The sequence below is a fragment of the Oncorhynchus mykiss genome, chromosome 17 (genome assembly GCF_013265735.2).
Source record: "Oncorhynchus mykiss isolate Arlee chromosome 17, USDA_OmykA_1.1, whole genome shotgun sequence".
Taxonomy (NCBI): Eukaryota; Metazoa; Chordata; class Actinopteri; order Salmoniformes; family Salmonidae; genus Oncorhynchus; species Oncorhynchus mykiss.
Genome location: NC_048581.1, coordinates 30,180,764 through 30,203,538, shown reverse-complemented (window position 1 = coordinate 30,203,538; position 22,775 = coordinate 30,180,764). Strand labels below are relative to the sequence as shown.

The following is a 22,775-nucleotide window of genomic DNA, read 5'->3' as shown; positions in this document are numbered from 1 at the left end:
GTCCACTCTCTTCCTGTCCACTCTCTTTCTGACACAGTTCCAGGTCAAGGAAGAATAGCAGGGTTGGTCAAACCTTGAGTCATGCATCTGTGAGGCTCTCCCTCCCGTAGCTTCAGCCAGGCAGAGCCTCAACCAGAGAGGCCCCGCAGGAAATGACTTTGTCATTGGTCACAGGTAGAGCAGCATTCCAAAGAGCGTCATATCCGCTTCATTTTTAGACAACCACAAAGCGCTCTTGTTGGCACGTGATTGATACATTTCTAGTTAGGCTAGACCATATTATTCATCAGGCGTGAAACCTTCATTTGGAAAGTACAAATGATGGAGCTCTAATTTAGCATCTATTATTTGACCTCAGCTAGCATACTTCTCCTACTGAGCATATTCCGTAATACTCTGTATTTACACTAGTCTAGCTCCCTCCCTTTCTCCTCTACACTCCCAATGAACTAACCCTCCCTCCCTCTGTTCTCCCCTGTTTGTCAGGCAGCGTGCCAGCTTGTTGTGAGTGGCAGCGCTGCTCTGCGTTCCTCTCCAGATTTCAGGTTAGCGTCTGGGCGCTGATGAGGGGAGTGTCAGCTGGAGTAGCTCTAGAGCCAAGGCTATTTAATGGATGACATAATTGGCATCCAGAGCATTCGTAGAGCTGGGAGGCAGAGGGATGGAGGGAATAATGCCTGGCCAAAGGAAGTGTGCTGTAGATAAGAACTCTTGTTTGATGTCCTCCGCATCAGTTTGCGTGTAGACGTTCCGGATTGTTCTAGCGGCTGGGTCAGTTTACTACCCTAAACTCCATACGTACATGCCATACTTTTCTCCACTGAAAGCAGACAGGCCAGGGAGGGAGCCGTGGTGGAGGGGGAAGGGGAAGCCTTTTGTTTGTACTGGAACAATGCTGTGAATGAGACGGTGTGGGGGGGGGGACAGGAGTCCAAACAGGACTGAGGTGACTGATGGGCGTCTACAGACCCTGTCTGTCTGTAATGAGGTTTGCAACGTGGGCGGTGTGTTGGGGGGAGAGTCTTGTTCGAACGCATGGCCTGGGTCATAATACAGAGCCCATTGCAGGGAGGTGGGTGAGGTGTGTCTGTCTCTTGGCAACTGCGTACACGCACTCATTTTGACTTATGACCTAAACCTAGCTGGGAATCGATCCGTTGACACTTCTCTCACTTGTTTTCACCCCCGTCCCCCGTCTTCCTCAAACGCAGCCCGTCTTTCCCCCTTCTCAGTAGTTTTCCATCCCAGCCCACGTTGTCATAGTCTTTTCACACTGTGGTCAGTGTCGCCAAAGCTCTCCAGACTAGAAGTCTAGAACATTCAGCTTATCCTATCCCAATCCACTGGAGGTCAATGGCTGAACTAACGTTGGATCAGTGTTCTGCTGTCTCATTAGGCTAATATACAGTTGAGTTGACAGGGTAATGTCTGACTGTATAGATGGCTGTAAAGATTCCACATACAGTGCCTTCAGAAAGTATTCTTACGTCTTGACTTATTCCACATTATGTTACAGCCTGAATTCAAAATGGATGAAATAATTGTCTCTTGCCCATCTACACACAATACCCCATAATGACAAAATTAAAATGTTTTTAGAAATGTGTGCAAATGATTGAAAAGAAATTCAGAAATATCTAATTAACCTCTCTGGGGTAGGCGGGACGCTTGCGTCCCACATGGCCAATAGCCAGGGAAAATGCAGAGCGCCAAATTCAAATACATTTCTATAAAAATCTAACTTTCATTAAATTACACATGCAAGATAGCAAATTAAAGCTATACTCGTTGTGAATCCAGCCAACATATCAGATTTCAAAAAGGCTTTTCGGCGAAAGCATAAGATGCTATCTGATGATAGCACAACAGTAAACAATGAGAGTAGCATATTACAAAACGCAGAAATAAAATATAAATCATGCCTTACCTTTGAAGAGCTTCTTTTGTTGCCACTCCTATATGTCCCATAAACATCACAAATGGTCCTTTTGTTCGATTAATTCCGTCGATATATATCCAAAATGTCCATTTATTTGGCGCGTTTGATCCAGAAAAACACAGCTTCCAATTTACGCAACGTCGCTACAAAATATCTCAAAAGTTACCTGTAAACTTTGCCAAAACATTTCAAACTACTTTTGTAATACAACTTTAGGTATTTCTAAACTTAGATAATAGATCAAATTGAAGACGGGATGATCTGTGTTCAATACAGGAGCAAAACAAACTGACGCTACTTTTCTGGTTACGCGCCTCTATCAAAAGGTACACATGAAGTGACGTTCGTTCTGAGCTATGGTACTTCTTCATTACACAAAGGAAAAACCTCAACCAATTTCTACAAACTGGTGACATCCAGTGGAAGCGGTGGGAACTGCAGGAAAGTCGATTAGAATTCTGGATTATATATTGAAAAGACAGTGACTTAAAAAAAAAATCTGAATGGTTTGTCCTCGTGGTTTCGCCTGCTAAATAAGTTCTGTTAGACTCACAGACATGATTCAAACAGTTTTAGAAACTTCAGAGTGTTTTCTATCCAATACTAATACTAACTAATACTAATATGCATATATTAGGATCTGGGACAGAGTAGGAGGCAGTTTAGTTTGGGAACGCTATTTATCTAAAAGTGAAAATGCTGCCCCCTACCCCAAACAGGTTAACATAAGTATTCACACCCCTGATTCAACACTTTGCTGAAGCACCTTTGGCATCGATTACAGCTGTTAGTATTTCTGGGTAAGTCTAAGAGCTTTCCACACCTGGATTGTGCAACATTTGCCCATTTTTATTTTCTAAATTCTTCAAGCTCTGTCATAGTTTTCATCATTGCTAGTGCCATAGATTTTCAAGTAGAATTAAGTCAAAACTAACTTGGCCACTCGGGAACATTTACTGTCCTCTTGGTAAGCCATTCCAGTGTAGATTTGGCCTTGTTTTAGGTTATTGTCCTGCTGAAAGGTGAGTTCATCTCCCAGTGTCTGGTGGAAAGCAGACTGAACCAGGTTTTCCTCTAGGATTCTACCTGTGCTTAGCTCCATTATGTTTCTTTTTATCCTGAAAAACTCCCCAGTCCTTAACAAATACAAGCATGCCCTTAACCTTTCTGATCTCCCCATCCCGGATCCGGGATCGTGAATACAGACTCAAGCTCATTACCATAACGCAACGTTAACTATTCATAAAAATCGCAAATGAAATGAAATAAATATGCTAGCTCTCAAGCTTAGCCTTTTGTTAACAACACTGTCATCTCAGATTTTCAAAATATGCTTCTCAACCATTGCAAAACAAGCATTTGTGTAACAGTATTGATGGCTAACGTAGCATTTAGCGTAGCATTTAGCATTAGCATTCAGCTGGCAACATTTACACAAAAAAACAGAAAAGCATTCAAATAAAATCATTTACCTTTGAAGAACTTCAGATGTTTTCAATGAGGAGACTCTCAGATAGCAAATGTTCAGTTTTTCCTTAAAGATTATTTGTTTAGGACAAATCGCTCCGTTTTCTGCGTCACGTTTAGCTATGAAAAAACCCCTGTATCCAGGATTGTGTAAATCTATCAGCAAGCTCATTAGCATAACACAACGTTAACTATTCATGAAAATCGCAAATGAAATGAAATAAATATGCCATCTCTCAAGCTTAGCCTTTTGTAAACAACACTGTCATCTCAGATTTTCAAAATATGCTTCTCAACCATAGGAAAACAATAATTTGTGTAAAAGTAGCTAGCTAGCGTTAGCATTTAGCGTTAGCATTTAGCATTAGCGTTAGCATCCAGCACGCAACATTTCAACAAAAACATAAAAGCCTTCAAATAAAATCATTTACCTTTGAAGAACTTCAGATGTTTTCAATGAGGAGACTCTCAGTTAGATAGCAGATGCTCAGTTTTTCCAAAAAGATTCTTTGTGTATTAGAAATAGCTCCGTTTTGTACATCACATTTGGCTACCAAAAAAACCCGAAAATTCAGTCCTCAAAACGCGAACTTTTTTCCAAATTAACTCCATAATATCGACTGAAAACATGGCAAACGTTGTTTAGAATCAATCCTCAAGGTGTTTTTCACATATCTCTTCGATGATATGTCGTTCGTGGAAGTGTGCTTTCTCTCCTGAATCCCAGGAGAAAATGCCCGCACCTGAAGATTACGCACAAATTTAGACAAAGGACACCGGGCGGACCCCTGGAAAATGTAGTCTCTTATGGCCAATCTTCCAATGATATGCCTACAAATACGTCACAATGCTGCCGAAATCTTGGGGAAACGGCAGAAGGTCTAAGCTTATTCCTGTCGCATTCACAGCCATATAAGGAGACATTAGAAAACAGAGCTTCAGAAATTCTGCTCATTTCCTGTTTAACGTATCATCTTGGTTTCGCCTGTAGAATGAGTTCTGGGGCACTTACAGACAAAATCTTTGCAGATTCTGAAACTTCAGAGTGTTTTCTTTCCAAAAAAAATAATATGCATAGTCGAGCATCTTTTCGTGACAAAATATCGCGCTTAAAACGGGAACGTTTTTTATCCAAAAATGAAATAGCGCCCCTAGAGATGCAACTGGTTAACATGATGCAGCCACCACTATGTTTGAAAATATGGGGCAAATACAATAACACTTTGTATTCAGGACAAAAAGTGAATTACTTGTTTGCAGTATTACTTTAGTGCCTTGTTGCAAACAGGATGCATGTTTTGGAATATTTTTTTCTACACAGGCTTCCTTCCTTTCACTCTGTCAATTAGGTTAGTATTGTGGAGTAACTACAATGTTGATCCATCCTCAGTTTTCTCATAGCACAGCCATTAAACTCTGCACCCGTTTTAAAGTCACCATTGGCTTCATGGTGAAATCCCTGAGATGTTTCCGTTCTCTCCGGCAACTGAGTTAGGAAGGACACCTATATCTTTGTAGTGACTTGGTGTATTAATACACCATCCAAAGTCTAATTAATAACTTCACCATGCTCAAAGGGATAATCAGTGTCTGCTTTTGACATTTTTACCCATCTACCAGTAGGTGCCCTTCTTTGCGAGGCATTGGAAGACCTCCTTGGACTTTGGTTGACTGAGCGACTTTACAGATAATTATATGTGTGGGGTACAGAGAAGGTAGTCATTCAAAAATCATGTCAAACACTATTATTGCACACAGAGTGAGTCCATGCAATTTATTATTAGACTTGTTAAGCACATTTTTACACCTTAACGTATTTAGGCTTGCCATAACAAAGGGGTTGATTCAAGACATTTCATATAGAAATAAAATAACATTCTAATGTAATTTGAATTGTTACTTTACCTTTCATTAAGCTAGGCTACATTTTACTGCACTTAGCTTAGTTTATAGGCTATTCATGTTGCTGGCAATTCCTGCAATGCTTCATGCTATAAAACCGCTAAATCCGCACCCCAAAGTAGAAAACTTCCTTCTAAACAGCTTCTTAGCTGCAGTGTATTGACCGTGCTAATATTTAGTACCGCCACAACATTTACAGAAGCTAATGTGCGAATTTATGTAATTTAGCATGGCAGTAGAGAGCTGAGGGATGGAAACGCAAGTTTGCGATTCACGTGGGAAACAATGTTGTGTTCACTGTCCTTTTTTAATTTATTTTTTTCCCTTTGTGGGTAGATCAGCTTTAATATTGCATGTTGTGGCTTCATCAATGCAATCTACTATATATATATTTTTTGGTGTGAATTTCTTAACAACTTTAATGGGTTTGAGCCAAAGAGTTGTGTTGTGACAAGGTAGTTGTGGTATACAGAAGAAAGAAAATACCAAGTCCATATTAAAGGAAATATATTCCACAAATGAACTTTTAACAAGACACACCTGTTAATTGAAATGCATGAAGCTGGTTGAGAGAATGCCAAGAGTGTGCAAAGCTGTCAAGGCAAAAGGTGTCTCCTTTGAAGAATCTAAAGTATAAAATATATTTTGATATAACACTTTTTTTGGTTACTACATGATTCCATATGTGTTATTACATCATTTTGATGTCTTCACTATTATTCTACAATGTAGAAATAGCAAAAAATGAAGAAAAACCCTTGAATGAGTAGGTGTTCAAATTTACTGTATATTTTCCAGCTGTGTGGTTTCACAAAAGTTCTATACCTATATACATTTTACGTTCACAGTATATTTTACATTTAGTTTTCTTATTTTTAGACCCACCCTTCAGCACCACTTAACCCCTCCAATCTATCTCTGAACACCATCGTTTTAGTTTCTATTTGCCATATATTTTTCAACTGTGCTGTGATGTTTCACAAAAGTTCTGAACCTTTCTATTCTGATAGTTTCTACAGATTGTAAATTAAAGATAGTTTTTTTTGCTAAGAGTATTATTATATTATCGATCGGTTGACTATGACTTTTCTAATCACCCAGCAGTGCTATTAGCTCTAGGTAAATGTTACAATTTTTCAGCCATTCCTGAACCTGCGACCAAAAACAAGCTACATATGAACAGTACCAAAACAAATGATTTCTTCGCCGCAAAATCTGCAGAGCTGGGATGTTTGTATCCCCCATATACATTTGAAGTCAGAAGTTTACATACACCTTAGCCAAATACATTTAAACTCAGTTTTTCACAAATTCTGACATTTAATCCTAGTAAAAATTCCCTGTCTTAGGTCAGTTAGGATCACCACTTTATTTTAAGAATGTGAATAATAGGAGAGAGTGATTTATTTCAGCTTTTGCTTCTTTCATCACATTCCCAGTGGGTCAGAAGTTTACATACACTCAATTAGTATTTGGTAGCATTGCATTTAAATTGTTGAACTTGGGTCAAGTTTTTGGGTAGCCTTCCGCAAGCTTCCCACAATAAGTTGGGTGAATTTTGGCCCATTCCTCCTGACAGAGCTGGTGTAACTGAGTCAGGTTTGTAGGCCTCCTTGCTCGCACACACTTTTTCAGTTCTCCCCACAAATTTTCTATGGGATTGAGGTCAGGGCTTTGTGATGGCCACTCCAATACCCTGACTTGTTGTCCTTAAGCCATTTTGCCACAACTTTGGAAGTATGCTTGGTGGGTGTTGTCCATTTGGAAGACCCATTTGCGACCAAGCTTTAACTTCCTGACTGATGTCTTGAGATGTTGCTTCAATATATCCATGTAATTTTACTCCCTTATGATGCCATCTATTTTGTGAAGTGCACCAGTCCCTCCTGCAGCAAAGCACCCCCACAACATGATGCTGCCACCCCGTGCTTCACGGTTAGGATGGATGGTGTTCTTCGGCTTGCAAGCCTCCCCCTTTTTCCTCCAAACATAACGATGGTCATTATGGCCAACCAATTCTATTTTTGTTTCATCAGACCAGAGGACATTTCTCCAAAAAGTACAACCTTTGTCCCCATGTGCAGTTGCAAACTGTAGTCTGGCTATTTTATGGCAGTTTTGGAGCAGTGACTTATGCCTTGCGGAGCGGCCTTTCAGGTTATGTCGATATAGGACTCATTTTACTGTGGATATAGATACTTTTGTACCTGTTTCCTTAAGGCACCAAAGTACGTTCATTTCTAGGAGACAGAACACGTCTCCTTCCTGGGCGGTATGACGGCTGCGTGGTCCCATGGTGTTTATACTTGTACAGATGAACGTGGTACCTTCAGGCGTTTGGAAATTGCTCCCAAGGATGAACCAGATTTATGGAGGTCTACCATTTTTTTCTGAGGTCTTGGCTGATTTCTTTTGATTTTCCCATGATGTCAAGCAAAGAGGCACTGAGTTTGAAGGCAGGCCTTGAAATACATCCACAGGTACACCTCCAATTGACTCAAATTATATCAATTAGCCTATCAGAAGCTTCTAAAGCCATGACATAATTTTCTGGAATTTTCCAAGCTGTTTAAAGGCACAGTCAACTTAGTGTATGTAAACTTCTGACCCACTGGAATTGTGATACAGGGAATTATAAGTGAAACAATCTGTCTATAAACAATAGTTGGAAAAATGACTTGTGTCATGCACAAAGTAGGTGTCCTAACCGACTTGCCAAAACTATAGTTTGTTAACAAGAAATTTGTGGAGTGGTTGAAAAACTAGTTTTAATGACTCCAACCTAAGTGTATGTAAACTTCCGACTTCAACTGTATATAACATTCTATTGGTTGTAATAATTTTGTATAATTGAAATTTAAAAAAGCATGTTGACAGTATTTCTTACACCTTTTACTTTTCTTTGGTAGTTTGAATAGACATACTCTAAAATCTTCCCTAAAACACATTTTACTTGTCCATACAGATGCAGACTACGTCAATATGGTGCAATTTTCTATCAATGTCAGCCCTCTATGGACAGACACTGTATGGGATTACATTTGACAGTATCTAGTCACACCAAGAGCTAGAGGATGTAAAATGGCAAAGCCAATAGGCCTACTTGAACTGGACTGAAATTGAAATAGCCTACAAGCAGAGTTTTGTTAGCATAAATCATTTAGAAAGCATGCATTAGGCATACAAATAACTTGTATGCTGTTGCTCCTCAACTGGATGATGGGATTTTTAGAATGCTGACTGCAGGGATGAAGTCACTTCAATACTATAAGCAGTCCTCTCATGGTTTGAGGCTCTACCAACAATAAGGCATCTTTGGAGGCTGATCGGCCCTTTAGGCTACAATCGCTTCACTGCAATCCCTTTTCAGCCCGCCAGCATTTGTATTCTAATGTGAACAAATGGACCAGAAAATGGCCTAGTTGACTGTGGGAGACTTGCCCAGTCACGCAATCTCCCCCAGCTACCAGGCAGCCACAAACCTTTAGCTCAGGGTGGTTTAGCACGGTATGGTTTCATCATACCATAATCAGAATTTAAGAGGCCTGGGGTGGTTGTAGTTAGTTCCCTCATTGGACTCACTTATTCAAATTTCATCATGTTGGACAACACAGATGTCCTTCAAGGCTGTTTGAACATTATTCCACTGTGCAGTGTGGATGTGTCCTTTTTTTAGAATCGGCTTATTGCAACATATGTTCCCCACTCGACTTCACAAAGCTTATAGTGAGGTACACTGTCAGCATAGAGACAGAGTGAGAATTTCTGTCCTGTGTCTGCCAGAGGGACAGAGCTTTTTGTGGTCAGGCTGTTCAGGAAACACTCCTGCCCCTATAATGACCCTTGAGCCCTCATCCAGAGCTAACGTCCACATCCACCATCCACAATGGCTATTGTTTCAGACGGTGAGATCAATGCCCTTGGCTACTTCAATACTCTGAGTAAGTAGTCGGATGACGGTCTGCCTGCAGTGACGTGGCCCTCCGGTATAACTCATAATGGAGGGGAGAGGAGCTCTAGGTTGACCTCTGTGATGGATGGTGATGTCTCAGTGTCTGGACAGTGCATTGAGTGGCCACTGTCTCTTGCCTCCTCACCCTCAGTTGGAAGATAAAGTTGTTAACCCTCTCTTTACTGGTTTGGCCAGGAGGTAGGCCTATTCAAGCATGTGCAAACGTTATGGTGGTTGTCTTTTATTTATTTTTTTATTTATCCATTATTTTACCAGGTAAGTTGACTGAGAACACATTCTCATTTTCAGCAACGACCTGGGGAATAGTTACAGGGGAGAGGAGGGGGATGAATGAGCCAATTGTAAACTGGGGATTATTAGCCGTGATGGTTTCAGGGTCAGATTGGGAATTGACCCTCCGTACGGAGCCTCCGCACTGCATTTCCGGATCAAGCCTAAATCACGTTTTTAGGAGTGACCATCTACAGCAGGGTTTCCAAACCCTCTCCTTGGGCACCGCCCCCAGACGTTTCAAATGTTTGCTTTAACCCTAAACTGGCACACCTGTTTCACACCTGTTAGTCAAAGGCTTGATGATTAGTTGACTAATTGAATCAGGGGTGCTAGTTTAGGTTTAAAACTAAATATGTGAAGGAGAGGGTTGGGGAATCGTGATCTTCAGGGTATCCCCTTCAGAAAAGGCTTATAAAGAGGATTCCTGCTAGTTTGACATGGGCTGTCAGCAGGTTCTGTGTTTGCAAGAGGCTCCACTGACCCCTGTTTCCCAGGTCAACATCTGAGAACGCTTGGTCCTCAGGCTGGGCTGAGAAGTGGTCACCTCAGTTTCCCAAACTCGGTCCTTGGGACCCCAAGGGTTGCATGTTTTTTTTTGTTGCCATAGCACTACACATCTGATTCAAATAATAAACTTAATCATCAAGCTTTGATTTGAGTCAGCTGTGTAGTGCTAGGGCAAAAACCAAAACGAGAACGGAGTTTGGGAAACGCTGCTTTAACCCATGGAAGCTGCAGCCTATTCTGTTTTGTAAAATACATAGCTGCCTACCTAATGCTCAAATCAAATCAACGTTTATTTGTCACGTTCGCCGAATACAACATTTCACCTTACAGTGCAAAAAAGGTATTAGGTGAACAATAGGTAGGTTAAAACCTGTTGGGGCAAGGTTCCCCTCAGGGAACTCCCTGATAATATGCATTTTTATATCCACAAATCTCGGTTTACATTGACGCCATGTTCAGAAATTCCTCAAATATCCGGAGGAATTCTAGAAAGCTACGTCAGATAACAGAAATACTCCTCATAAACTTTGACTAAAGATACATGTTCTACATATAATTAAAGATACACTGGTTCTTAATGCAACCGCTGTGTCAGATTTTTTTTAAACGTTACGGAAAAAGCCTAACATTGCAATAATCTGAGACGGCGCTCAGACGTAACCGCCATGTTGGAGTCAACAGAAATACGAAATTACAACATAAATATTCCCTTACCTTCGATGATCTTTCATCAGAATGTAGTGCAAGGAGTCCTAGTTCCACAATAAATCGTTGTTTTGTTCCATAATGTCCAATACTAGTGTCCAAGTAGATGCATTTGCTATCACTTTCAGCTCACGTGCCCAAAAACTGACTGCTGGTCCAAGAAAACTTGCACGAAAACTTCCAAAAGATATATTCCATGTCGAATAAACTGGTCAAACTAAGTAGAGAATCAATCTTCAGGATGTTATTATCATATATATCCAATAACGTTCCAACCGGATCATACGTTTTCATCTGGAGCCGAATGGAACAGCGGTAGCACCCACAGAGAAATGCGCCACAGGAAAATGGCATTCTGTCTGGACACTGACTATTTTCCCTCCCATTAGGTCAAAGTTCACAGCAAATGCTCCATTACACTTTCTACTGAATGAGGACATCTAGTGGAAGGCGTAGGAAGTGCTTCCAGATCCATATCTTGTTGGGAAAGGAGGGGGCGATGACGTTGCCCCAACTTTCAGAATTTCACTTCTTGTTTGGAAGATTGCCTGCCCTATGAGTTCTGTTATACTCACAGACATAATTCAAACAGTTTTAGAAACTTTGGAGTGTTTTCTATCCAATAGTAATAATACTATGCATATATTAGCAATCTAGGACAGAGTTTGATGCAGTTCACTATGGGCACGCAATTCATCCAAAGTGAAAATACTGCCCCCTATCCTCAACAAGTTTTAAGAAATAAAACAACAGTAAAAAGACAGGCTATATTCAGTAGCGAGGCTATAAAAGTAGCGAGGCTACATACCGACACCGGTTAGCAAGGCTGATTTGAGGTAATGTGTACATGTAGATATGGTTAAAGTGACTATGCATATATGATAAACAGAGTAGCTGCAGTGTAAAAAGAGGGGTTGGGGGGGAGGCACACAATGCAAATAGTCCGGGTAACCATTTGATTACCTGTTCGGGAGTCTTATGGCTTGGGGGTAAAAACTGTTGAGAAGCCTTTTTGTCCTAGACTTGGCACTCCGGTACCGCTTGCCATGCGGTAGTAGAGAGAACAGTCTATGACTGGGTTGGCTGGGGTCTTTGACAATTTTTAGGTCCTTCCTCTGACATCGCCTGGTGTAGAGGTCCTGGATGGCAGGCAGCTTAGCCCCAGTGATGTACTCGGCCGTACGCACTACCCTCTGTAGTGCCTTGCGGTCAGAGGCCGAGCAATTGCCGTACCAGGCAGTGATGCAGGATGCTCTCGATGTTGCAGCTCTAGAACCTTTTGAGGATCTCCAGACCCATGCCAAATCTTTTTAGTTTCCTGAGGGGGAATAGGCTTTGTCGTGCGCTCTTCACGGCTGTCTTGGTGTGTTTTGACCATTCTAGTTTGTTTTTGATGTGGACACCAAGCAACTTGAAGCTCTCAACCTGCTCCACTACAGCCCCGTTGATGAGAATGGGGGCGTGCTCGGTCCTCCTTTTCCTGTAGTCCACAATCATCTCCTTAGTCTTGGTTATGTTGAGGGATAGGTTGTTATTCTGGCACCACCCAGGCCAGGTCTCTGACCACCTCCCTATAGGCTGTCTCGTCGTTGTCAGTGATCAGGCCTACCACTGTTGTGTCGTCTGCAAACTTAATGATGCTGTTGGAGTCGTGCCTGGCCATGCAGTCGTGGGTGAACAGGGAGTACAGGAGGGGATTGAGCACGCACCCCTGGGGAGCTCCAGTGTTCAGAATCAGCGTGGCCGATGTGTTGCTACCTACCCTCACCACCTGGGGGCGGCCCGTCAGGAAGTTTAGGATCCAGTTGCAGAGGGAGGTGTTTAGTCCCAGGATCCTTAGCTTAGTGATGAGCTTTGAGGGTACTATGGTGTTGATCGCTGCGCTGTAGTCAATGAATAGCATTGTCACGTAAGTGTTCCTTTTGTCCAGGTGGGAAAGGGCAGTGTGGAGTGCAATAGAGTGTGCACCATCTGTGGATCTGTTTGGGCGGTATGCAAATTGGGGTGGGTCTAGGGTTTCTGGGATAATGTTGTAATGAATGCCATTACCAACCTTTCAAAGCAATTCATGGCTATGGGCGCGAGTGCTACGGGTCTGTAGTCATTTTGGCAGGTTGCCTTTGTGTTCTTGGGCACAGGGACTGTGGTGGCCTGCTTGAAACATGTTGATATTACAGACTCAATCAGGGACATGTTGAAAATGTCAGTGAAGACACCTACCAGTTGGTCAGCACATGCCCAGAGAACACGTCCTGGTAATCCATCTGGCCCCGCAGTCTTGTGTATGTTGATCTGTTTAAAGGTCTTACTCACGTCGGCTACGGAGAGTGTGATTACACAGTCGTCCGGAACAGCTGATGCTCTCATGCATGCCTCAGTGTTGCTTGTCTCGAAGCGATTTAGCTCGTCTGGTAGGCTCGTGTCACTGGGCAGCTTATGGCTGTGCTTCCCTTTGTAGTCTGTAATAGTTTGCAAGCCCTGCCACATAAGACGAGCGTCGGAGCCGGTGTGTATTATTCAATCTTAGCCCTGTATTGACGCTTTGCCTGTTTGATGGTTTGTCGTAGGGCGTAGCAGGATTTCTTATAAGCTTCCGGGTTAAAGTCCCGCACCTTGAAAGCGGCAGCTCACTCTACCCTTTAGCTCCGTGTGAATGTTGCCTGTAATCCATGGCTTCTGGTTGGGGTATGTACGTACAGTCACTGTGGGGACAACGTCCTCGATGCACTTATTGATAAAGCCAGTGACTGATGTGGTGTACTCCTCAATGCCATCGGAAGAATCCCAGAACATGTTCCAGTCTGTGATAGCAAAACAGTCCTGTAGTTTAGCATCTGCTTCATCTGACCACTTTTTTATAGACCGAGTCACTAGTGCTTTCTGCTTTAATTTTAGCTTGTAAGCAGGAATCAGGAGGATAGAATTGCGTTCGGATTTACCAAATGGAGGGTGAGGGAAAGCTTTGTACGCGTCTCTGTGTGTGGAGTACAGGTGATCTAGAATTTTTTTCCCCCCCTGGTTACACATTTAACATGTTGATAGAAATTTGGTAGAACTGATTTAAGTTTCCCTGCATTAAAGTCTCCGGCCACTAGGTGTGCCACCTCTGGGTGAGTGGTTTCCTGTTTGCTTATTTCCATATACCTCTTACTGAGTGCGGTCTTAGTGCCAGCATCTGTCTGTGGTGGTAAATAAACAGCCACGAAATGTATAGCTGAAAACTCTCTCTAGGCAGGTAGTGTGGCCTGCACTTTATCACAATATACTCTACTACAGGTGAGCAAAATCTAGGGACTTCCTTGGATTTCATGCACCAGCTATTTACAAATATGCACAGACCGCCGCCCCCTCGTCTTACCGGAGTGTGCTGTTCTATCTTGCCGGTGCAGCATATATACCGCTAGCTGAATATCCATGTCGTCATTCAGCCATGATTCCATGAAACATAGTATATTACAGTTTTTGATGTCCCGTTGGTAGGATATTCGTGATCGTACCTCGTCTAGTTTATTGTCCAGTGATTGCACGTTGGCGAGTAGTATTGACGGTAACGGCAGCTTTCCCACTCGCCTTTTCCGACTCCTGACCAGGCATCCAGCTCTTTGTCCTCTGTACCAGCGTAGGTTCCTCTTGCAAATAACGGGGATGTTGGGTGTTTGGAGAATGTCCTGTGCGTCTTGCTTGTTGAAGAAAAAACATTTGTTTTTCACTCCGAGGTGAGTGATCGCTGTTCTGATATCCAGAAGCTCTTTTTTGCCATAAGATACTGTTGCAGAAACATTATGTACAAAATAAGTTACAAATAACGCAAAAACCCTCACATAATAGCACAATTGTTTGGGTGCCCTTAAAACTGCTGCCATTTCTTCCGCCGCCATTTTTGAAATAGATGTTGATTCATTTCTTCAAATAAAATCGAATGTATTAGGCAATAGACCTGTAGGCTAATGTACTGGAAGGTTGTCATCTTGACATTTCCCACCCCCAATCACGCCATTTAATTCTGTATCCCCACTCATTATCCAAAAGTGTTGCCTATGAAGTCAATCGCTGAGATTACTTTCCAGGAAACGTAAACCATCCCGGGTTGAAAAGTTCAACTGAACTGAGAAATTGAGGATGGCTTAGTTTCGGGGGTGAAAAGTTCACCCGTTTATTAATAATGCAGCATGTTGGTGTGAAGGAGACGCAACAGACAGCTGTCTAGTGTTAAAGACAGTGTGAGTGCTACTTCCTCTCCTATCTAGATGCTTCCATAACATCTTTGCATGTTAGATATGTATTCTGTCTGAGTGTAGCTTCACCCAGAGAGGTGAAATGGAGTTTAAAAGGCTTGAAGTCTCTCACAGCACGGCTCTCATGAGGGTGGTCCATATGTTATCTAGGCCTTCACACTATTAGCAAAGCTGTGTGTGTGTGGGTGGAGTGGACACACACTTACACAATCAAGATATCCCCTTGGCATGCACAGTTGCTTTCAGAGGCATGGAAGTACACGCCTTGGCACCCTATGATTGCTCTATTCGGCAGGGTGCCACAAAAACTGGAAGATGATGGGGAGGTACAGGCCTCTTCAAAGGCAGAACATCAGCATTCATCTGAATTAATGTTCTCGACAAGAATCGTGTCTGCTGTCTCCCGTTTAGAATGGCTAGAATTTGAAATGGTATCCATATTTGACGAGAAGCCGCTCACATAAGAGAAATCCTTGAGTCTTGGCGTTCCCTTTCACTTCTCACAACATCCCCTTCATCCAGCTTTGTGGTCAATTCTGCCCAGTAACAGTGCATCTGGGAGGTCAATGATGTGGTGATTGGTGAAAATAGGCTTTTATTTTAGCATGGTCAGACATTGGAGCAGGGCGCAGGTAATCCCTTTTTCTCCATTAGCATTAGGGTAACAGGAGATATACTGGTATCGACTTTATTATGGTGTGGTGAATGGAAGGGCGCAGGGTTGATCAGGTCTCCATGGGTTACGACCTCCCGAGTTCCAACTCCATGGGTTATGACCTCCCCTGGAGGTTACTGTGACATGTCCCACTGAGATTTCACTCAGAGTAATCCTAACCTTAACCAGGTCATAATCCTAACCTTAACATTACGAGAATTAACACATTTCTTACCCTGTATCAGTGGTTAGGGGCACCCTAAGGATCAGGCTATCCAGCCTGTCACTAACCTTTACAGTGACTGATTAATTCACTAAAGCTAAGCTTTTTTTTTTTTTTTTTAGCAATTCGACTGAAATTCGTGTGATTTTGACAGCATGTTGCTAGCGTTTTAAAATCACAAATCCATTTTCAGTATATACGCCTACACTTGCTTTAGCCAAGACTGTGACCTCTTATGATACTCGTTTTCTCCTCATTTCATCCTGACATCATGTCCATTTGATCCCTGCACAATCAGTTTAGTCTGTCTTGTGTTCTTGGCTCACAGCCAAACTGTCGGCTCTCGCTGTGTAATTTCCCCTGACGAGCTGATTGTTAGTCTTCGCTGTGTAATTTGGTTTGTGTTGTGATTGTCTGTGTCATGATGTTGTGATTCTGTTCGATTGGCTGTGTAATTTTGGTCGCTGTCCTGGTCTCCGGATTAAACTTGCGTTATTTGAGCCGTAACTTCCTTGCTTCGTGCTTCCCTGTGTCATTTTCGTGGTATTTTGGTGGCTGTCTTTTCCTCTCTCGACATTCTTAAGTGTGTAATCAATTTTCACGTTGTCTCCGGGATGTGTGTGTGTGTTGTCTGGCCCAGCAGTCTGTCTGTTGAGGACTGGTAAGCGTGACAGTGTGTGTGACAGACTGGCTTTTCCTGGAAGTATCATGCCTCTGTCAGTGCTTAGTGCGCTTCTCCCCAGCCTCCATACATAACTCCATGGTGAGACTGGTTCGTTCCACTACCCACCCTGCTATCACTTTTCTTCTTTCCCAAAACAGACAGAATTACACAAACCACCAACTCTCTGACCTCATCCAGAACTAGTGTGTGTGTCTGTGTGTTGCGGTATGGGAATGGAAAATGCCCCATCACCTGCTCCCTACTCTTCACCCTGCATAAATAATGACCGTTGAGTCTGGGACGTTGAAATGAGTGTGTGTCGTGACAGACACTGCGGACATTGAGAGTGAGTGCATACCACAGCTTTGAGTAATGAGGTGGGCTTTGAGAGCAGTGCATTCCCCAGGACCGCCTGTGTAAAGAATACCCCCCCCCCCCAGTCTGTCCTCCCAGCGCCTACAAGAGAAAATACCTTTCCTGTCTCTTGTCAGTATGGGGATCATTTTAGTTACGCTAATTTAGGTAGGCAAATGTTGTACGTGTGTAGTCTAGTCATGTGTTTCTGAGTCAATCGTTTTTTGTGGTGTTGGATACCAGACAGGTTGGATACCATGACGATCATTTCCCCTTGGCGATTAATAAAGTACTATCTCTCATCTCGACTGTTACATTTCACCTGTCACTTTGTGGGCATAGGAAAGTAGCCTAGACACTGAGACACAGCAGTGACATGATGGATGGAAACCCCTCCTCGCCTCCTCCATTTTGTGTCCTCACATTCTCCAGGGTCATCCATCTATCTGTCTGGGTCATACTCTGGCCCAGACTCCTCCAGGCTCGTGGTGAGCTAAGAAATCATGGAGGTCAGACTCCTAGACTATACTGGGGCTGCTACACACTTACCTCAACAATCCCTTCCCCCCCCTCCATTGCTCCACTGTTCCACCCCTAATATCCCCCAATCAGCACCCGTGGTCTTGATGAGACCGGCCAACTGGGTACCTCCAGGGTTCAGAAACATCTCCTTGGAATGGATTTCCACTCCTCTGGCTAATCTCTAGGGGCCTGGCTGGGTAGTAGCCTGCTATCTGGCTGCTGGGAGGGGATGGGGGGGTAGAACTAAGAGTAGCCTGTGTGTGTGTCATGTAGTTTTAGGCTTGGGCCGTATCCAGATTGTCATACCTTCATACCGACTTTGTGCCATACCGGGATATTCTGTAATATTGGCACTGAACACAAGGGGTGCTGTTTTCAAACCCCACTGATACTCTGTAATCCAGAGATGTAAAATCCCATAGAGAATGCTAACTAAATGCTAATGAGCGCATTGCAAACATTTTTACAGTTTCTGACCTAAACTATACAAGTAACTAAATATTATCCAGCAAGACTCTGATCCAGGAGGGGATTCTCTGCTGTTAGCAAGTGAATGCTTGATTTTGGAAGAAATGAACAACTTGGCTAACTTGCTACTAAATTAGCAAACCAAATGCACAACTGCAGAGTATTTGGCACATTTTAGACCGTTAACTTAATAGTTATAAGATATCTATCTGGCAAACATTTAGTTGTGAATTCCATACTGTAATTAGATCACCTGGCGCATGTTGCAGAGCAGTGAGTGACACAGAAGGCTCCGGTCTTTTGTCATTGTGTGCTTGTAAACAAACACCATGTGATTGGGGACTACCGTAAGCTTAATGTTATTTTTCTCTTAACATATTGCACAAGTTGACTGCAGGTATTTACTTAAGTAGCTACAAATATTCAAATTTATTAAAAACAATTAAAATAAATAGTTTTGACGGTATTGGAAAAACATCCGGTGGCTTTTTCCAAATACCCCAGTGTATGGTATATACGGTATACTGCTCAAACCTACGGAGTTTCTATTGCTCCCAATAAGAACTTGGCAGTACTAGGAAGACATTCCATGACTTTGGCCCACTTTGGCTCACCTGGACCCTATTACACCAGGAGAGAGAGATTTACAGAGATGGAGAGATGGTGAAGAGAACTGTATACGTGAGCGAGAGAGCTAGGCATAGTGCTCCTGCAACTCATCTTAGCTTCTCTTCTGGAAGCCATTGTGTGTTGGCTCTTGGCTGTGATGCTTACCTCAGGGATTCGCTCCATATTGGAAAGAATGCTTGTCTGCTCAATATTTTACAAGGGAAGCCTCTTTAACTGCTCTCTCTGCTAGCTCGTAATGGGGGGACAGGCTGACAGACAACAGCGGTTACCCACGGCAACCATGAAGACGAAGTAGAGCCAAGCCAGAAATCCTCCAATAATTGAGCTGTTGAACATTCCGAGGGAGCACCACCCAAAAGTGAGGTTATCGCAAAAGGGGTCTGGGATTCAGAGCAGGAATCCAAGGTACTGGCAGGGGTCAGATTCCAAGCTAAAGTTGGTTCTCATTTCATAATATCTGTCAGACTCCAAATACCTGGAGTGAAGGATTGAAATGGAGTGTAGCTTAGACTATTTGTGTAGGCCTAAACCGGACTTTGCCTTGTCATATAGAGGTCTAACAGTGCCCCTATGCCGTCTGTTGTGCTTTTGGTTTTATTTAATATATAAGCTCACAGGTTTTTGTTTTTTCCCCCACAGCTGCTTTGCGTTGTATTTAGAGCTCCAGAATATTGCTCTTCCATTGTACCACACGGATCATTTTTTGCTCATCTAATGTTTCTTCTTCTCTTCTCTTCCAGTGCTGTGTGCGAAGAACTTGTCAAAGAAAGACTTCTTCCGTGAGTAGTAACCCATTTTTTTGTATCAGTCCTATTTCTGTCCTCCCCCCGTGCATTGGGATGGGATTGTCAGCTAGCTGGCTGGCTTTGAAGCTTTCAGTAGATGGAGTCCCGTAGGAGCTCAGTCTGCCTGAAGTATTGGCTGATGAATACAGATTAAAGATAGAACTCATGATGCACATCGACGCTAGTCCCCGATGATATCCAATGAAGAAGAAGAGCGTCGGTGATGAGCTAGTAATGCCTGACGACACAGATGAGCAACCATTAATGTAGTTTTAATAGTATTTTAATGTTACTCGGTCATTAGGCTGACTGTGAAAGGCTAACCGGTCGTTAACTGTGGGGTTTCTGTATCTTACTATCTTCACATTCGCTTTATTTATTTGTATTTCTTTTTTCTTTATTTAACTAGGCAAGTCAGTTAAGAACAAATTCTTATTTTCAATGAACAGTGGGTTAACTGCCTGTTCAGAGGCAGAACGACAGATTTGTACCTTGTCAGCTCGGGGGTTTGAACTTGCAACCTTCCGATTACTAGTCCAACGCTCTAACCACTAGGCTACCCTGCTACCAGAGGCTCTGGTGTAGTTTTATATAATGGCGAGACGGAGATACCCATCACAAATAAATACCTCTGATGGAACACAAAGCACAGGCACGTCCTCTTCGTAGGCTAATTATTATAGTGTAGGATTTTGGTAAAGCGAGTGAATATGAACATTCTTTAGGCTTTACAGTTGCACATCTCCTTTGAATGTATTGGATTACTGTGGGCTTCTAAGGCACAGTTTCCTGTAAATGACGCATTCTCCCCCCCCCCCCCCCCCCCCCACACACACACACACACACACACCTGCAGAGGGAAGTCCCTGCTTCCTCTGCCAGTATGGCATAGGGTTGAATGTGACTCAACAAGTTTGACCTGTGGGAGGTATCATTGCCTGGAGCAACACGTACTCCTAACTATAGTCACACACAGTATGTCATTTCTATGGAGCACAGTCTCTGTGTGTGTGTGTGTGTGTGTGTGTGTGTGTGTGTGTGCGTGTGCATACCAAGTTTCCGTTAGGAAAATTTGGTGCAGAACAACGTGACCGGCAAGATTTTAATTTCCCGGACATCCATATGCGTAACTCATTAGGGCATCCACCCACGGGGCTCAAAATCACATTTTACATTATTGTAATTAATCTTAACAGAATATAAAAGAGCCTGTAAATAAACTAGAACATTGTTCTTGTACCAACGTGACAGGTTTTATTGAAAAGCAAAACATTTACCCGTTGCGTATTCATCCCTGCTATAAATCATCAATGAATATTATTTTTTAAATATTAAAACATTTAGCGTAGGAAAAACAAGTCTCCTACACAGTAAAACACAACTTAAAATATCATATTTGTATATTTACGAACGACCTGACCTATAGGCTATTTGTATGAACATTTTCATTAATAAATAGCAAAACACAACTGTTTTCAAATACAATCTATCCTTTCTAATTTAATTTAGCCTAGGCACAAACATTTTTAAGTAAGCCTAAAAACGAACTAAACATGGCTGTGTACGATAACCAGGGCCGGCCGGTCATGGCAGCTTTTGTCAAATTAACTTCAGATTTGACTTTTGGTAGCAAGTTAGGAAAATTAGGTTATTGTTAGGGAAAGAGTTAGCTAAAATACAAAACAATTCAACTTTTGACGTTCATTTGACAAAAGCTGGATCTCTTCTAGTCATGACTGGGCCGGCCCGCACCACTCCCCATTCCCACTGTAATTCAGCACCACAGCAGTGGAAAGAGGACACGCTAGGTGGCCTCAAAATGAGAAATCGTCAAACGGATGTTGAACAATCAAATTCGATATGTAAATTAACTAAATGTCTTAAGGCTGGTTCATTGCGAGAAAGCTTATTACAATGCTAATGTGAAACGAGGCCCGCGCCATGCATTTATGAAAGCACTTGTTTCCAAAGCCCAAATGATATCGCACTCTATACAGCTCTCCTGGATGATGTTAATAAATGTTATGTTTATTGTCATTTGAACTATCGTGAGGTCGTGTCACGTGTGATATACGTGGATCCATTGAGAACTCTGTTTCCTATATGCAGTTGGCTGCCTAGTGATTGCAACATTGCAACTCACCGATGTGAATAGTTGGCAACAACGTCTTGTTTACAAATACTGCTGAATAAGCTCAACTGAAATACACATCATTACTCTCGTCTAGCAATCTATTCCAGGTCTTTCTACTATACATGACACGGGCGGGACACGTTGATCTGGCGTAGGTCGGTAGCAGTGTGTGTGTACCGTCCATTATCATATTTCTAAAGAGTCTAATAGACTGGCGTGGAAAGACATGCTTCTGAGCTGCTTGCTCAACTACAACTACATATACACACAGTATTTCCTATGTATGTTATCTGAATGAGTCACAGTGTAAATAAAGGTCCGTTGACAATGAATGTTTTGTATGCCGTCTTATGACTCAGCCATTGTATTTGAATGCAGTTCAATAGAAACTATCATTTTGACGTGCACATACATGTCCTGCATTTTGACTCCAATTTCAGCTATAAGCTATAAAAAGAGAGTTTGCACACACTATATAAAACTCCCAGTAATTTATTGGGTAAATCCGATTTACCCAGTAAATTACTGGGAGTTTATATATAGAGTTTGCGACTCTTTATTTTTTTATAGCTTATAGTTTATTTGCCGTTTAGTCAGCACCTTTTACAGAAAAATAATTTTCTCTGGGTGTGCGCCAGCTCATGTTTTCTATCCAATTTCAGCTATAACATATCTTCATGTTAGATAATTAAAATTATGTGAATTTAGGTCTGTTCATAGTCATTGTTTCTATGCCATCAGCCTGTGAATACAGTTACCTAGAAACGTATTCAAGCACACATCCTCCATTTAATATCAACACTTTTTCCATGCTAGATAAATGAACCATACTGTGAAAATAGTTCCATTGACTCCATTGTTTCTATGCCATCCACAGTTGTGAATACAATCCTCCATTTTGGCTCCTCCTCCACAGGGCTGCCTGACCCCTTTGCCAAAGTGGTGGTGGACGGCTCGGGGCAATGCCACTCCACGGACACCGTGAGGAACACGCTGGACCCCAAGTGGAACCAACATTATGACCTGTAAGTCACCAGGGAAGACTCTAAACTGGGGGACCACCTTAGACCTATAAACCCTTGTTTCACCATGTCTTCCTAGTTCCAGCTTGTCTCAGCAAGGTGGAATTTATCCTTTCAGAGCTTCAAAAGTGCCTAGTAGGAAGTAATAGTATAACCTCATCCCATAACCTCGTCCCCAGGAGAAACGTCTGGCGTGTGTAGGAACTAGGGTCTGGATTTGGTGGAACTATAATGGATGCCAAAGAACTACAGACAACTACTAACGCAACCTCCCATGTTGACTATGGTTTTCAATGTTATCACGCTGTTCTGGTTCC

At 42.5% G+C, this 22,775-nt stretch overlaps 1 protein-coding gene across 4 annotated transcripts in view; it reads left to right on the top strand.

Annotated features, from left to right (window-relative positions):
* The window catches only part of LOC110493680 (E3 ubiquitin-protein ligase SMURF2), a 78,398-nt gene that overhangs the window by 16,230 nt on the left and 39,393 nt on the right, over positions 1–22,775 (top strand). For 2 of the 4 annotated variants that reach the window (XM_021568085.2, XM_021568084.2), the window contains exons 2-3: positions 19,258–19,296; positions 22,314–22,461. In XM_021568085.2, the coding sequence (XP_021423760.2) occupies positions 19,258–19,296; positions 22,314–22,461 (187 nt within the window). The remainder of the gene's footprint in view (positions 1–19,257; positions 19,297–22,313; positions 22,462–22,775) is intronic. The other 2 variants (XM_021568087.2, XM_021568086.2) reach the window with 1 other exon arrangement.